Source organism: Triturus cristatus, chromosome 11, assembly GCF_964204655.1.
Source record: "Triturus cristatus chromosome 11, aTriCri1.1, whole genome shotgun sequence".
Taxonomy (NCBI): Eukaryota; Metazoa; Chordata; class Amphibia; order Caudata; family Salamandridae; genus Triturus; species Triturus cristatus.
In genome coordinates, this window is record NC_140594.1 from 711,862,734 (window position 1) to 711,879,365 (window position 16,632).

The window sequence follows — 16,632 nt, forward strand, 5'->3', positions numbered from 1 at the left end:
GCTGTCCTCTCCCAAGCTCTTGTAGACTGGATGGATGCAGCAAAGTTTACTAAATGTTTTGGCCTTGGCACAACAGACTCACTGGGCAGAGCGATTTCCTTGACGGTGGTAGTTGGGCGACTCGCCTGTCTGGGGACATCTGGCTTCTCGGGGGATGTCCAAGCAAACCTAATGGACATGTCCTTTGATGGCGCTCATCTCTACGGAGACCGGGCGAACGCAGCTCTAGAGCACTTCAAGGAGTTGCGGGCTAAGGCCAAGTCCGTGGACTGCTCAGTATTATCCCGTGTTGTGTCCACCTTCTGCTCCTTACCTGGCTATGGAAGGTTTTTCCAACCACGCCAGCCCTACCCTAGCCAGAGGACCGCACAAGTTCTGCAACCTCTGCATGGCCGTGGACATTGGTCAGGTGGCCAGAAGTCCGGTCAAGCCACAATCTCCTCTCCCTCCTCCGCCTCCAAACCTTCCCAGTCTGATCCTCCCAGATCATGGGCATCCAGTTGGTGGCAGGGTATGCCTTCAACTTGGCCACTGGCGGGACAGCACTTCCGAAAGGTGGGTTTTGCAAATAGTCTGATGGGGTTACTCCCTCCCCTTCAAGACTACCTCTCCCTCCATACCTCCAACATACGATTGGCTGACGGAGGATCACCTTGCTTTGGTTCGAGAAGAAGTCAAGACTCTTGGCCAGGGGAGCTATAGAGAGGGTTCCGGCGCCAGAAGTAGGCTGTGGTTGGGGTCCTTTGTCCTATCCTTAACCGCAGAACCCTCAACTACTTCCTCAAGAAAGAGAAGTTCAAGATGCTCACTCTTACTCAGGTTCTGTCTTCCCTGGACCCGGGAGACTGGATGGCAGCATTGGACTTGCAGTATGCTTATTTCCATATTACCATCCTGCTTGCCCATCACCGCTACCGCGGTTTACGGTGGGCCACAAGCAATTTCAGTTTACCGTGCTCCCCTTCGTCCTCACCAGTGCCACTTGGGTGTTCAGCAAGGTGATAGCGTTGGTCGCAGCTCATCTGTAGAGATCAGGAGTTCGTCTTCCCCTGTCTCGACAACTGGCTGTTGAAGGCAGGCTCATCCCAAGCAGTTGTCTCCCACCTCCAGACTATGGCACACCTACTACACTTGCTGTGTATTATCAAGGTGCCGAAGTCACATCTGACTCCCTCTGACGCTCCCTTTCATCGGAGCCGTTCATGCACAGTGCAGTTTCGGGCCTATCCTCCTGAGCGGGGAGTCCAGGATATTCAGGCTATGATACCGATGTACAGCATCGGGGGAATCTCACCGATTTGGTCCAGATCTCGGCAGGAACTGTGCAAGCTCTGCTGTGGTGGCTGACAAACCGCAAATGGGTCACAGACAGACATCTCCCTGTCCCAGCCAGATTTCACAGTAGTGTCAGATGCGTCACTCCTGGGATGGGGCGGCCATCTGGGAGAGGTGGAGATCAGAGGACTCTGGTCTCTAGCGAAAGCTTGGCTCTACATCAAATTGTTGGAGCTTCGTGTGGTCCAGTTGGCACAGAAAGCTGTCTTACCATCCATCAAGGGAAGGCTGGCTCAGGTGTTCAGGAACAACACCACTGCCAAGTGGTACTGCAACAAACAAGGCGGGGTGGGGTCATAGACTTTGTCATGAGGCCCAGCACCTCTGGACTTGGCTGAAACAGGGCATATCCCTGGTAGTTCAATACCTGGTCGGTTCCCTTAACTCCAGGGCGGGCTAACTCCGCAGTCTGTGCTTAGCGGATCACAAGTGCAGTCTCCATCCGGAGGTAGTGCAAGGACTCTTTCAGCAGTTGGGAGAGCCTTGGTTGGATCTGTTTGCCTCCATCGAGAACGTACAATGTCAACAGTTTTGCGCTTTGGAGTTTCCATGGCGGCTCTTGCTCGACAACGCTTTCAGTCTCGAACCGAGCTCAGGCCCCCTTTACGCCCATACCTTTCGGGTCCAGAATGCTCAAGAAGATCAGAAGCAACTGGGCTCAAGTCATTTTTGTGGCTCCGAACTGGGCATGGAGAGTTTGGTATCTAGGATGTCTGCAGTTGAACATCAATCCTCTGATCAGGTTTCCCCTTCAGGAGGATCTTCTGTTGCAGCAGCAGGGGAGGGTCCTCCACCCAAACCTGTCAACCCTTCTCCTTCCTTGGACATTGAGTGGCGACAGTTGACAGCATTTAACCTTTCTACCATAGTTTGCGACCCTCCACTATGTCGATATACGCCTGCAGATGGCAAAAGTTTTATAAATATTGTACAGAACAGTCTATTGACCCTTTGCATTCCTCCCATGCTGACATTCTCTTTTTCATCCTCTCTTGCTCAGCTCTTTGAAGTGTTACCTTTCGGCCCTTTCGCCATTCTACAGTTTCCAGACCAACCATCACTTTTCAAGTCCCTATTGTATATAGATTCCTGAAGGTTCATACACATTCTTTCCACCTGCTCCTTTCATCATGCCCCAGTGGGACATTAACTTGGTCCTCACTTATCTGATGTGTGTCGCAGTCGAGCTACTGCACAATTGCCCCCCTCCGGCTGCTCACCATCAAGACAGCCTTTTTAGTGGCAGTAACTTCTGCCTGAAGGGTGAGCGAATTGCAGCCTCTTCTCAGCCTCCTTTCCTGACCATCTTCCCAGGCAAGGTAGTGCGCCACACCAGGACTTCGTTTTTGCCTACGGTGGTGACACCTTTCTACCTGGTGCAATCTGTCACCTTGCCCACCTTTATGCTCCTACGCATCCTTCTAACGAATAACCACGTCTCCACAGACTGAACCCAAAAAGAGTGTTATCGTTCTACCTTGACCCCACTAAAGAGTTTCAGGTGGACGATCAACACTTTGTAGGGTACTTTGGAGCAAAGAAGGGACGTGCGGTAAAAAGAGGACCATCTCACAATAGGTTATCCTCTGCATTAAGATCTGTTCTGCTCTAGCAAAGAAACTGCGTCCTGAACTTTTTTGCAGTCCCTCCTCCTGGGATGGTATTGCTTGAGTATCTGTTCAGAGGTAAGGAATCTGCAGTTAGATAGCTCTATCAGATGGACAAGTTACTTACCTTCTGTAAAGCCTTAACTGGTAGACATGATCTAGCCACAGATTCCTTATGAACCACTTATCCTTCCTGCACTGTGTATCAGTTCTTCATGTCAGAGTTGTTCCCCTTCAGGGCCCTTGTTTAAACACACCACTGTCCATTAACTTCATGTCTCCGCGCTTATGGCGTGGAAATTTTGTGAAAAGCACTGACACCAGCGTGCCAAGGTTGCACCTATATAGATGACGCAGACGCCACAATGACTAACTCGACGCCATACGTCACGTGGAGTCGACCGACGCCACCTAATGATGAGCAGGGGTACTGCTTATAAAAATCTTTTGGATTTCAGCCTGACGCCTGGAAGTTCACAGGTAAGTAATCTGCAGATAGATAATGTCTCTACCAGATGGGGGACAGTAGTATGGAAAAATTCTGCAGATTATTCAGTACATGCCTAATGATGACTGGCAGGTGCCTGTCTATGGAATGTATGGACAGGCATATCAGCAGCAGTTTTAGATAGGTACTGTCTCATTAAACCCTTTTTAAGAAGCAACTTGCCAAGTTTATTGTTCATTTGTAAACCTACAGCCCTTTGATCTTTTCCCAGAAATGGTAGGGTACCTACTTTTTGATGCACATGTTTGAGTGAGATGTCATTTGAATTATTACTTAAGAAATGTATTAAAGGGTTCAATCTCACGTTTACCTAGGGTAATCCCATATAGGGAAAAGCAAAGCCAATATTCCCTTCCTCAGTGTAACTAACAACGATCTATGTACACCAAACAAACTGTTCTTACCTCCTTCCTTCACAACTGGTTTGAAAAAGATAAGACTTTTGTGAATGATACTTGTGCAAGAAATCCTTCTCGCCTGGCCAACTCCATTCCTTTGATATCTAATGTCCCATCTCAACTGTGCTTTCGTATTATCAGCAGGACACAGAGAATGCCTTCTCCTGAGACCCCACTTTACTTTTGGCATTTTCACCATTTGTGCTTTTTCTCCTTTCCCGGTCATCAGTAACTTTGATGTCTGTTAACAGTTCAATATTTTCTGATGGATACTTCTAACCATAGATTCCTCACCCTGTGAATACCCTCAGACGTCTGGAAATCTTTTATGTGCAATTCCCTCGCATGTCATTAGGTGGCATCATATGGCTTTGTGTGTAGTCTGTCCGGTCCCGGTTTGTGACATTGGGGTCCTTACATTGCCACTGTGTGCTGACATCCATTGCTTTCTTTGTGTCGTCTGTAGTGGATCTGGAGCTCACTCTCTGTATACCATTAGGACCTAACGGTTTCTCAGATTTTTACCAGCGTCCAAGGGGCATGTCCCCCTCCATAATCTACAGTTTTCAAACTCCAGCAGGATGGCCAGAACCTGGCAAAGTACTGTATCGATTAGGGTCAGGACATTGCCGACTGTCTGGGTAGAGCAGACAGGACCAGTGTGTTGCTTTGGTGCCACACTTGGATCCTCTCAGCAGGGTTTTCATGCAATGTATTAGTCAATTATGGACATGCTTTTATGTATGACACTCATCTCTTCGGAGACCAGACAGACTCCGCTCTCGGGCACTTTGAGTGAAGTAAGGCAGCAGTGCGCTCCCTTGGATTGGCACCACCTATACTGCAGTTTCCCCCAGTAACTTTGCCCCTTCAAGCTTTTCGAAGCAGAGGTCAGGGTTTCAACTATCAGCGTCCTGAACCCCAGAGTCGATAAACTACCTAAACCTCGGCCTCCCTTCCATAGTTACTAAAAAAAAAAAAAGCTTTAATTTACCTTCAGTGGCTCATGAAATCCCGGTAGAAGGTGGTATCACCTTTTACCTCCCCAGGTTGAGTATCATCACATCAGACAAGTGGGTTCCTTAAATTCTTCAGAATGGTTTCTCCGTCCCCTTTGTGACCAACCCTTTCAATATGACTCCTACACAGCAATACCTTCCAGAAGACCAACTGCCCACTCAACGAGTAGAAGTTTTCTCGATAAAGGGAGCCATTGGGAAGGTGCCGGCATCCGAAGTCTGGACTGGGTGCTATTCCCTTACCTTTTGGTGCCAAAGCAGTATGGAGGCCTCAGTCCTATCCTCTACCTTCGCCCTATGAACTTTCCTCCAGAAGGACAAGCTCAGGACAAGTCCTATATTCCTTCCTGCCTCTCCTGCCCATCTTTCTGAAAATAAGGAGCGACTGGTCCCTTGTCATACTAGTGGCTCCAGATTGAGCAAGGAGAGTGTGGTACCCGGATATCCTGATCATGAGCATATGTCCCCGATCTGGCTGCCTCTTCAAGAGAATCTCCTGTCAAAGCAGCAGGGCAGGGTCCTGCACACAAACCTGCACAACTTGCCCTTCGATGCATGGAGATTGACCAGCAACAGTTAATGGCTTTCAATCTCCCTCTGAAAGTGGTTGGGGGTCATCTTGGCAGCCAGACATCCCTCCACCACAACAGTACATGGGGATGTTGGGAGAAGTTTGCTGTTTGGTTTTTCCTATAACATACAACCTCTACGCTTAGCTGACATTCTGTTTTTCTTAAGCCAGCAGGGCCTTGCTGTGGCAACACTTAGATTACTTATTGGCTCTTTAAGCCCTCTTGCAAATACTCGATCAGGCATTTCTCTTTAAATTACCTTTATCATGCAGTTTTTGAAAGGGCTGATTCATATGTTCCACCAACTCCATTACTGATGCTGCAATCAGCTTGGTTCCTTCTTTCCTCCTGTGTCCCGCATTTGAACCAATGCACAGTTGTTCCATGCGTCTTCGGACACTGAAACCAACATTCATCATAGTGATCACTTTTGAGAGCCAAATTAGCATATTACAAGCTCTGTCCTCCAGCCATATACAAAGTTTTATCTGGACAAGATGGTTCTTGGAACAAAAGCTACCTTAGGTCGTGATGCACTTAGTTTTCTTCACCCGCTTCCTCATCCATCCAAAGAGGAAAAGAGTCTTTATCCCAAAAGAGCCCAAAGGTTTTACATCGATATCACCAAGGAACATAGGGGAATGATCAGCTCTCTGGATTTATCTGGGGTGAAAAAAGGGAAGATGTACAAAAAAGAACCACCTCTAGATGGATTGTCTTGTGCATCAAGATCTGTTATGTGCTGGCCAAATAACTGCCTTTGGAAGGCTTACAGGTTTATTCATCCAGAGTGGGATATCTGCCAGGCTATGTGGGCATCAGTTCACCCAGCACTACTAGCCAGGTCCGGATGGAGGGGCATTTTGCCTGATCTATCCTACAGGATATCCTGGCTTGAGTTTTCCATTGACCCACCTCTTAGGAAGGTACTGCTTTGGTAACTATTCACAAGGTGAAGAGTCATGGTTGGAAGCATCAATTAGAAGAACAGGTAACTTGCCTTCGTTGATTATCTTTGTGGTGGATGCTATATGTAACTGCAGATTCCTCACCGACACACCGTCCTTCCTTTCTTTGGAATGGGCTCATCTTTTCAATTCTAATAAGGTGGAAATCTAGAGATTTGCTCACTGGTATTATCTGACCTTAAGGGTTCTCTGTCTGACGCACGGACAGATTAGGAAGAAAATAACGTCAACTTGCGGAGTTGGCAGCTATTTAGGGGCCCTAATGCTCAATCTTAGGTTGGATGGACCGGACGCTGAGGTGTACGGCTCCCCCTGCCAGCGTGTTTGAGGATTGCTGAGGGGAAAAAAGCTCTGAATCTAGCATGGCGCCTTGAGGTAATCACAAGGTGAGGAGTCTGCGGTTATAGTATCCACCAGAAAGATCGTTGCCGAAGGCTATTGACTTGTTCTCCATGCAGATGCAGGATCTGTGGAACACCTTATAAGCCTTTTCCTTGTGAAAGTAATGCAAAATATGGTTGTAAGAGGCAACATTTTCTGTAAAACAATACTTTTTAAAATCATTTTCAAAAGCAAAAACTAGAGTGGAAAAATGTATCCTCTGTAGCTGCTAATAGATTGCGAATTCCTGCGCCAATTTAAAATACACCTTTGAGAATTCCAGTACGTGGCAACCTTCACAGTATGCTATAAGTGCCACTTTTCATCTGTTTTCTGTTGAGGATTTTGTTTCTTTACTCTCCTTCCGTGTCAAAATTCCTGCTCACTTTGATGTCCCCTTGGGAGATTAGTTGCCTTGAAAGGATGAGCATGGCATGTCCTCTCTCTTCCAGATTCTCAAATATGGTTTGTAATGCTGCAAATTAGACTCTTGTACAGAGAGATTCTAAGGGCGCAGCAAATTGGTGGTTCCATCAGATGGTCATTCTGCAATATGTAATGGGAAGAGTTTGCCTCCTCTATAGTGGGAATCTTCCTCCGAGTTGGGGCCCGCTGGCCTTTCCTTGCATTACCGGCATACCCTCTTCCTGGAAGATGTTGAGTTATTAAAAGTCAAAGCATTCTGAATCTCAACATTTGACGTCTACGATTTCGGGACCCCTCCATATATGCATGATGCTACCTGCTCCACTTCTCCTTTACTCATCCCAAACCTCCTCCTACTGCTCTGATCTCCAAATAAACACTTTTGAGGCCCTCCCCTTTTGTATCACTCAACTCTTTTTCAATCCAACTAGCAGACTCCTATGTCCACAGCTCAAATGAATTTCATATTTCCCTATAATAATTCACCACTAATCCTGTTTTTTGGGTCCCGGAGTAGCGTGCTACTTACCAGAAACTGATTTGACGCCTCATCAGGGGTAACAAGCGCTATATCCTTGAAAACCTTCCCCTCTTCTATCCCTCCACTATCATTTTTCAATACAAATAATAAACTCACATGCCCCCACCGCTCAAATTAGTTTCATATATCCCTCTACTAATGCATCACTAATCCTTTTTTGTTTCCGGAGTAGCGTGCTACTCGCAGAAAAGTGCTTAGACCCCTCGTCAGGGTTGGTGGGCGCTATATATATCCAATTACAATAATGTGTGCATATTTGCTACCAATGTTCTCTTTGCTTAACTATTGGTGAATAACTTGGCAACAGTGTAAAGCTGACAAGTAGAGATGGTTAGATTTTTGGTTGAAAAAGAAGGCAAACTTGTCTTATTGACATTTAAATTGCTACTTTTCGTTTTTTCATTTATTTGCTTTTCTATCCTGTTTGGCTTCAAAGTACAGTAAGTGTTTCACTGTGAATTAGAGTCATGAAATGCAGAGGATAATGCTTTGGTTGTATTCCTCCTTCGTTTATTTGATGCCCAGTTTTGAGGGGGATAATAGTGCTTCTTTCTGAGATCTCAGTTGTGCTCTCTAGTGATAAATTAGCATCTGAGTTGGACCCACACAATTTTTTTGTTATCAATTTTTGCATGAAATAGAATAAAACCGGCTTGAATAGATGTTAAAGTAAATTTAATTGGCATATTACTCCATGTTCAATATTTTCAGTTAGATATAGTAGACTTATTTTCCCAATTTATTACACAGAGCCTAAGCCTTTGTTCCTATTCTCGAGAACTGAGTTGGCTGGGGTAAAATTAGTTTTATGGTTCAGGGTAAAAGAAGCACCAGCTTACTATTCTTGGTCGACGTGGACATTGAATCTCCTGTAAAAATAAAAATGAGACATGTAAAGCGAAGAACAGGGTATCTTGCATGTTAAATGCATTTGTATATACAATTTCTGAAGCTTTCTTCAGTAATATGTTTGGCATTCGTTGGATCTAATCTATTTGTACCAGACTTTTCCCCCTACTGGTCTCAAGTCATTCACATCCTATCACCTTAATATAATATTGTATACCTTCAGCCATCCTGATAGAGAGAGAACCAATAAAAGGTGTTTATTGGCAATAGCTATGATTAACTATTTTATTCCATTTCAGACTCTTTAGCAGGCATGACCCTCTGGCTGAAGAGGCGCTGGCGAAGCAGCGAGGAAGGAACAGCCCCAATGGGAACCTCATTAAGATGTTGGTGTTATTCTTTCTTGAGAGTGAGGTGAGCTGCAGAAGTAGAAACGTTGGCAATAAACCACCTAAGATGCTGTGAAGATGTAACACAAATCACAATACACTTGTAATTTAGATAACAGTAAGCTCCAATAGTATTTCATTTGGAAAAAGACCTTCATTACGCTGAGATTTAAATGTCCTAACAGAGCTGCTGTTTATCATTGGATGGACATATTCATTAGATATGTATTGCAATCCTAGAACCTCTGAGAAAGCAGCTGTACAAATGTTTTTCTAACTTTTGTAAATGAGGTCGCTCAAAATGTTCTAGTACATTCTCACCATGGGGTGCGGGTAGGTTAGAGTTGAGTATGGGCATGTAATGTTTAAAATTTTTGTTCATAGTTGCATGAACATGCTGCATACCTCGTGGACAGTCTCTGGGAGAGTTCGCAAGAGCTGCTTAAGGACTGGGAATGTATGATCGAACTTCTGGTGGAAGAACCTGTCCAAGGAGAAGAAGGTACGAGTTATACTTTTAAAACAAAGTTGATGGGCACTAATATTTTAAAGGAACATGATGCTGTTTGAAGTTTGCTTATTGCAGTTTCCCTCTCTTTCCTGCTCAGGGGAATGATTGTTGCAAGAGTGTCAAATTATGCTACAAAATGGTCCATTCTTTTTTGGGGCAGAGATCTGTCTGTTTTCTTTCTTGTTTTCAGTCACAAGCACCATTAATGTGATATGTTAAACCCTTCATAAATATAGACATGAACACTCTAGAATAATCATTTTTATTTTACAAGGGAACCCCAACCATAGAAAAAGAGGTGAATTAAACCATTAAAATCTAGATCATATGTACAACTCCTGTGCCCTTTCATAAATCACTTTATTAATAGAAAAGATAAGCTGATGGTAGCTAAGATGGGGGCACAGGGCTAGCCGTGTGAGGGTGTGGAGCCCTGCCAGGTCACTTCTGGTGCCCAGAATGTATGACGGTTTGCCTAATTATGGCTTTATCTTCTCCAATTGCCACTGTGACATTTTCATAATTTCAGTGTAATTGAGTGACATTCAGCGACAATAAGTGACACTTCCTGTGAGAAAAATCAAGTAGTAAAGATGAGGGAAAGTTATAAATATCATAAATTTCACCCATTTCAGCAACAAGAAACTCTAAGAAGAACTTAAAACTGCTGCAAACCACCAGAAATGGAAGGGAACTGTGGGACCCGCATGTACCAAATAGGATGCGAGAGGCCCAGCATGGATGATCTCAGGTGCCTGCTATTAAATTATCATAATTACTCAGTCTCAAAAGCTGACTCGCAGAGAGAGTGAGAGGTTGCACACACAAAAGTAAATTAAATTAGAAAGAAGATACCAGTGACTGACACTTCCTAGATTAAAATCAACAAAGTTTTGCCTGTGTGCCTAGCAAAATGCGCTTTACAACAGAGTGCATATGAACATCACTGCCCTCCCTCCCACCTCCCCATATGTGGCGACCGCTGCGCGGTGAGGTGAGCGACCCTTGACCTCTGGGTAGGGCGCCCACCCCCCATCCGCACAGCGCCACCTGTGCGTCCAGCTCCCTGCTGCTGAATCTGAGGCCCTCCTCCACCCACAGGCTACCACCTGCGCCTCATCCCTGGTGGCCAGTGGTAGGCCATAGGTAGGTTCTTGTCGGTGTGAGCATCACTGGTACTGTCTTGCCCCTCTGTATTTGTTCTCCACTGTTTTGCCCTTCCGTTCTGTGCCCCCACTGCTGTTTACTGTTTTTGCCCTTACATTCTGTGCCCACACTGCTGCTTACTGTCCTCGTTCTGTGCCCCCACTGCTGCGTACTGTTTTCGTTCTGTGCTCCCACTGTTTTTGCCCTTCCGTTCTGTGCCCCCACTGCTGTGCACAGTTTTCGTTCTGTGCCCCCACTGTTTTTCCACGGTTTTTGCCCTTCCATTCTGTGCCCCCACTGCTGTGCACTGTTTTTCGTTCTGTGCCCCTTCGGATTTCTGTACCCCTTCGCCCTCCCGTTTCCCGCCGCTGTGTCTCCTGCGGCCCCGCCCTCCTCGCTGACCATTTGCTGCCCCTGCCTCCCCATATAGGGCGGCCGCGCCAAAGGCAAGCCCGTCTGCGCCTGGACCGTGCCCAGCGCCAGAACCCCTGGCCTCCGCATCCGCCACGAAGACCGCCTCCGATACGACGCCAGTACCCGCATCGCTCTCAACCCAGGACGGACCCCCACCTGCTTCAAAGCCAACCCGAAACGCACCTGTGGTCCCTTCACCTGCCAGAATTGCAGCTTCACCTGCCTCGGAGACCCCGAGACTCCCGCCAAGAAGGACCTCAACCATCTCCGGTGCATCCTACTAAACACCCGCTCCGCACTCAAACATGCCGTCGAGCTCTGGGACCTACATCTCCTCACCGGACGTCGCCTTCCTGACAGAGACCTGGATGAACGAATCCTCCGCACCCGACATCGCCATAGCCATCTCCGACGGCTACAAGATCACCCGCAGAGACCGCACCAACGGAAGCGGAGGAGGAATCGCCATCGTCCACAAAGACACCATCAGGGTCTTGACCAGCACCGATGACACTCTCAGCACCGCCAAACACATGCTCTTCCAGATCCACACGGATCCCAACACCACGGTAAGAGGCACCCTCATCTACAGACCCCCCGGACCACGACCCCAGTTCAGCGACTCAATCGCCGACTTCATCAGCACGCGCGCCCTGACCTCCACCGACTACATCCTCCTCGGAGACCTGAACTTTCACTTGGAGAACAACAACGACAGCAACTCCTCCACCCTGATCGCCAACCTCGGACTGAAACAGCTCTTCACGACGCCGACCCACATTGCCGGACACACGCTCGACGCCATCTTCTCCTCAAGCTCCCACGTCTTCTTCAGCCACACCTCCGAAATTACCTTCACCGACCACCACTGCATCCACTTCACCTTGCGGAAACCCGCTGCACACCACCGCACCCTACAGATCCCCCGTAGATGCTGGAGCTAAGTCACCGTAGACCAACTCCAGACAAACCTCGCACTCAGCCCACCCACCGACCCGACGACACCGCACGCAATTTCAGACGATGGATGGACGACTGCGCCAACACCTTAGCCCCGCTGAAAAAAACAACCTACAAAAACACCAGCAAGAGAGCCAGCTGGTTCACCCCGGAACTCCTAGCATCCAAGCGCACCTGCCGGACACTGGAGAACAAATGGCACAGCGAGAAGACACCGGACAGCCGCACAGCCCATAAAAACGCCATCCGCAACCACCATCACCTCATCCGGTCCGCCAAGAGGACCTCCTTCAAAGACCGCCTCAACAACAACGCACACAACAGCAAGGAGCACTTCAGCAACGTGAAGGAACTCAACAACCCCAGCGCCAACGACATCCCACCGAAGCAAGCCCTGTGTGATTCCCTCGCCACCTTCTTCCACCGCAAGATCGCAGACATCTATGACAGCTTCGACTCCCGGACGAACCCAACTGGCCCGACACATCAGACCCGCCGCACCCCATCGACCACGACCCCTTGACAGCCTGGGTCAACGTGAACACCAAGGACACAATCAAGACCATGGGCACAATCCCCTAGGCTCCCCATAAGACCCTTTTCCACACCACATCTTCAACAAAGCCGGCAGCTCCATCGCACCCCAACTGCGCAACGTCATCAACTTCTCCTTCGAGACCGCGACCTTCACAGCGAGCTGGAAACGCGCCGAGTTCAACGCCCTACTCAAAAAACCCAATGGGGACCCGAGCGACCTCAAGAACTTCCAGCCCATCTCCCTGCTCCCATTCCCAGCTAAGGTCATCGAGAAGATCGTCAACAGACAGCTCACCCGCCACCTCGAAGATAACAGAATCCTGGACCCCTCCCAGTCAGGATTCCGCAACAACCACAGCATCGAGACCGCCCTCATCGCCACCACAGACGACATCAGGATCCTGCTGGACAACGGTGAGACGGCGGTCCTCATCCTCCTGGACCTCTCCGCCGCCTTCGACACTGTCTGCCACCGCTCACTAAGCACACGCCTCCACGACGCAGGGATCTGAGACAAGGCCCTAGATTGGACCACCTCCTTCCTCTCTGGCAGAACCCAGAGCGTCCGCCTCCCCCCATTCCGATCTGAAGCCTCCGAGATCATCTGCGGCAAACCCCAGGGATCTTCCCTCAGCCCGACACTGTTCAACATCTACATGGCTCCACTCGCACGCATCGCCTGACAGCACGACCTCAACATAATCTCCTATGCCGACGACACTCAACTGATCCTCTCCCTCACCAAGGACCCCCTCACCGCCAAATCCAACCTCCACAAAGGAATGAAAGCCGTTGCCGACTGGATGAAGTGCAGTCGACTTAAGCTGAACACAGACAAGACGGAGATCCTCATCCTCGGCTCCAACCCATCAGCCTGGGACGACTCCTGGTGGCCCTCGTCACTAGGGGCACCCCTGACACCAACCGACCATGCACGCAACCTGGGAGTCATCCTCTACTCAACGCACACCATGACCAAGCAAGTCAACGCAGTCTCCTCCTCCTGCTTCAACACCCTCTGCATGCTCCGCAAGATCTACAGATGGATCCCGACAGACACGAGAATGGTCACCCAGGCCCTCGTCAGCAGCAGACTCGACTACGGAAACGCCCTCTACGCAGGAGTCCCGACCAAGCTCATCAAACGACTGCAAAGAATCCAAAACGCCTCTGCACGCCTGATCCTCGACATTCCACGTCACAGCCACATCACCCCCCACCTGAAAAACCTGCACTGGCTCCCCGTCGACAAGAGAATCTCCTTCAAACTCCTGATCCACGCACAGCCTACCTCAACAGTCGAGTCTCCTTCTGCGTTACCAACCGTCACCTCAGCTCCGCCGACCTCTCCCTGGAAAACCGTACCGCGCGCATCCGGAGAACCACCACCGGAGGCAGATCCTTCTCCCACTGCGCCGCCAAGATCTTGAACACCCTTCCCCTCAACCTAAGACAGACCCAAGACCTGCTGACCTTCAGGAGACGACTCAAGACCTGGCTATTCGACCAGTAGCGGCAACCCCCTCTCCCCCCCCCCCCTCTCCCTCAGCGCCTTGAGACCCTCGCGGGTAAGTAGTGCGCTTTACAAATCTTGTGATTGATTGATTGATTGATGGATATGTTAAAGAAAGTAAATAACTGGCAAACATATTAAACAGCTACTTTAGGACAACATTTTGAAACTCACAATGCGGTGAATCAGCGCAGCTGGCACTCAAGTCATTCATAAGAAGGCTTGATTTTCATGTTTTCTGTTCTTAAGAATAAATACATAGACTTAACTTCCCATCTGCCGTTATGTGCACAAAAAAGGCAGTAAAAAAAAAAGTCGGCCTTAACCACAAGTAACCAAAATAAAAATAATTGCCACTGGCTTCGTAATGAAGGCACACACTGACTCGGCTAATGACTTCTACATTAAACTCATTCGAAAATGAGTAGTTCTTTCTATCAGTCACAACACCCATGATCGGATACAATCCCAGGGGACGGCCACGACAAGGGGCTGTACAGCAGCATGTGTAGGAAGAGGGTCAGACGCATTCACTTTAGCGCCGGACAGCAGCACCAATTTCTGGGGGCCTGGCCGGGCAAGCAGGAAATTGAAAATAAACATCTTGCCATAGCCTGGGTTGACCGGGACCTGACCTTCAGCCACCAGCCAAACACAAGTCTGAAGGCAGACGAGTTCAGGTACAATTAGGGTGTTAGTCTGAGTATAATATTTTGTTTATTAAAAGCAGTGCAGACCTGACTCGCTGCCAGTAGCTCCGACTGCACACAGTCTCTCTGATGTGCACCAGACAGACTTGCACAGCAGTGCCTGAGTGGCAGGCTGTAAGCGCCGCAGGCCGGCCATGGAGACAGCCGTCCCTCATTCAGGAGAGCACTCGGATGCCAGGCTGCTGTAATAAAATGCAGCGCAGACTGTCGCGTCCACTCTGCTTCAGCCGTCACCGAACGCAGGGGATCAAAGCGCTCAAAATGTGTGATTAATACATTTTGATGTGGTAATGCAGACCACCACATTAAAATGCCTTAATCTAACGCCTGATGTGTGGTACTTGGTTGGATTAATCGCAGCGCTTCATGCTCTTCTCACAGCTGCTCTGGTTGCAATTTCTGGAAATTTTTAGAGCTGCCAAGCTATTTTGGTATTTCCTCTCTGTCCGCTCTTTTCGTGTTCTGACGGCTGATCTATGGAATTCCCTTCCTTTACATATTCGCGCCCTAAACAGCCTGACTCTTTTTAGACGCGCCATTAAAACACATCTGTTTGCCCCTGCTATCTGATTTTTCTTGGCCTTGGCCTTGACCTGTTGTGTTGTGTACCTGATCAGGCGCCAGGACGCCCCTTCGCTGGGGCAGCTGTGCGCCTAATAAAAGTGAATAACATAACATAACACGGTTGCTTCAAAGTTACAATAGAAGATCTTATAACAGTGATTCTGGCCAGCCAGGTGCAACATTGTCTCAATCTTCCTTTCTGTTGCTCTCTCTGTCCAAGGTTGCTTCAAAGTTACAATAGAAGATCTTATAACAGTGATTCTGGCCAGCCAGGTGCAACATTGTCTCAATCTTCCTTTCTGTTGCTCTTCTTACAGCTACTGTCAAGGCTTGATTGTTGAAAGTTAGGTGGAGGAGCTGGGATTCTTTGTGGAAGATTACCCCCAGTCATTATTTCAGCAAAATGTTGGGAAAAGTAGGGGCAAGATGAGGCACTGGTGCCCAAGGCTCTTTGATCTGCTTTACTAGTCTGCAGAAGACGGAGAGGAGGAGACCTCAGTTTGTAAAAGCTGTGACTACAAACGCATTTGCCAAGGCAACTTCATTGGAAGGGGGGGGGCTCATCTTCCGCAGGCGAGGAGCCACCGTGCTCTGCTACCAAATTTGATGTGGAGATTAATCAACCGCAAAATCAAAACTAGGTACGACTCGAAGTTTTCTTCAACATCCCAGATGATACAGTAGTAGCGTCCCTACCTATACTAACCTCTATAGCCTCTATAGGTCTGTCTGCGAACCCCATGACTGGCCCTGGAGAAGTGTTGGGTTTCAATGCTGCCCACTGGCTCTACCCAGCTCGACCCTGGAACCCTCCATGGGGGACTTGGGAAGATGGACGTCTGCCAACCTCCCTCTGAGATGCTGAAAGGCCCTGCAGACTTTGTAGCACTGGGCGGTGGGGGTCCTAGCACTGCTGATCAACAACCCCTGTCCCAGGCACATGGCCCACAGTAACCCTTTGAGGCTTTTTTCTCGCTATCATACTCTGGGAGCCTGTGTGATTCTGATATTGGGGTTCACATGTCTGGAAGTGCAGGCTCTCCGGATAGTCTGTCTGGCTGCTTGCCAGAACCACAGATAATCCGGGTAACTCTTCCGCAAGCCCTGGTAGTATGGAGGTCAGGACTGCCTTTATATCTGCAACAGCATCTGAAGACTAGCTTCTGTGGGATCCTGACGCCATTGAGATTACTCCCACAAATTCCACTCCTCCAGTCTTAGAGATTGCAGCCTCTTCAACTCATCCCACGACTACTGCTACTCACCTAATACAGGATGTCTGGG

At 48.4% G+C, this 16,632-nt stretch overlaps 1 protein-coding gene across 2 annotated transcripts in view; it reads left to right on the top strand.

Moving 5' to 3' along the window:
- The window catches only part of STAG1 (STAG1 cohesin complex component), a 1,292,585-nt gene that overhangs the window by 690,793 nt on the left and 585,160 nt on the right, over positions 1-16,632 (top strand). For both annotated transcript variants that reach the window (XM_085634343.1, XM_085634344.1), the window contains exons 14-15: positions 8,904-9,018; positions 9,378-9,495. In XM_085634343.1, coding sequence (XP_085490469.1) covers positions 8,904-9,018; positions 9,378-9,495 — 233 coding nt within the window. The remainder of the gene's footprint in view (positions 1-8,903; positions 9,019-9,377; positions 9,496-16,632) is intronic.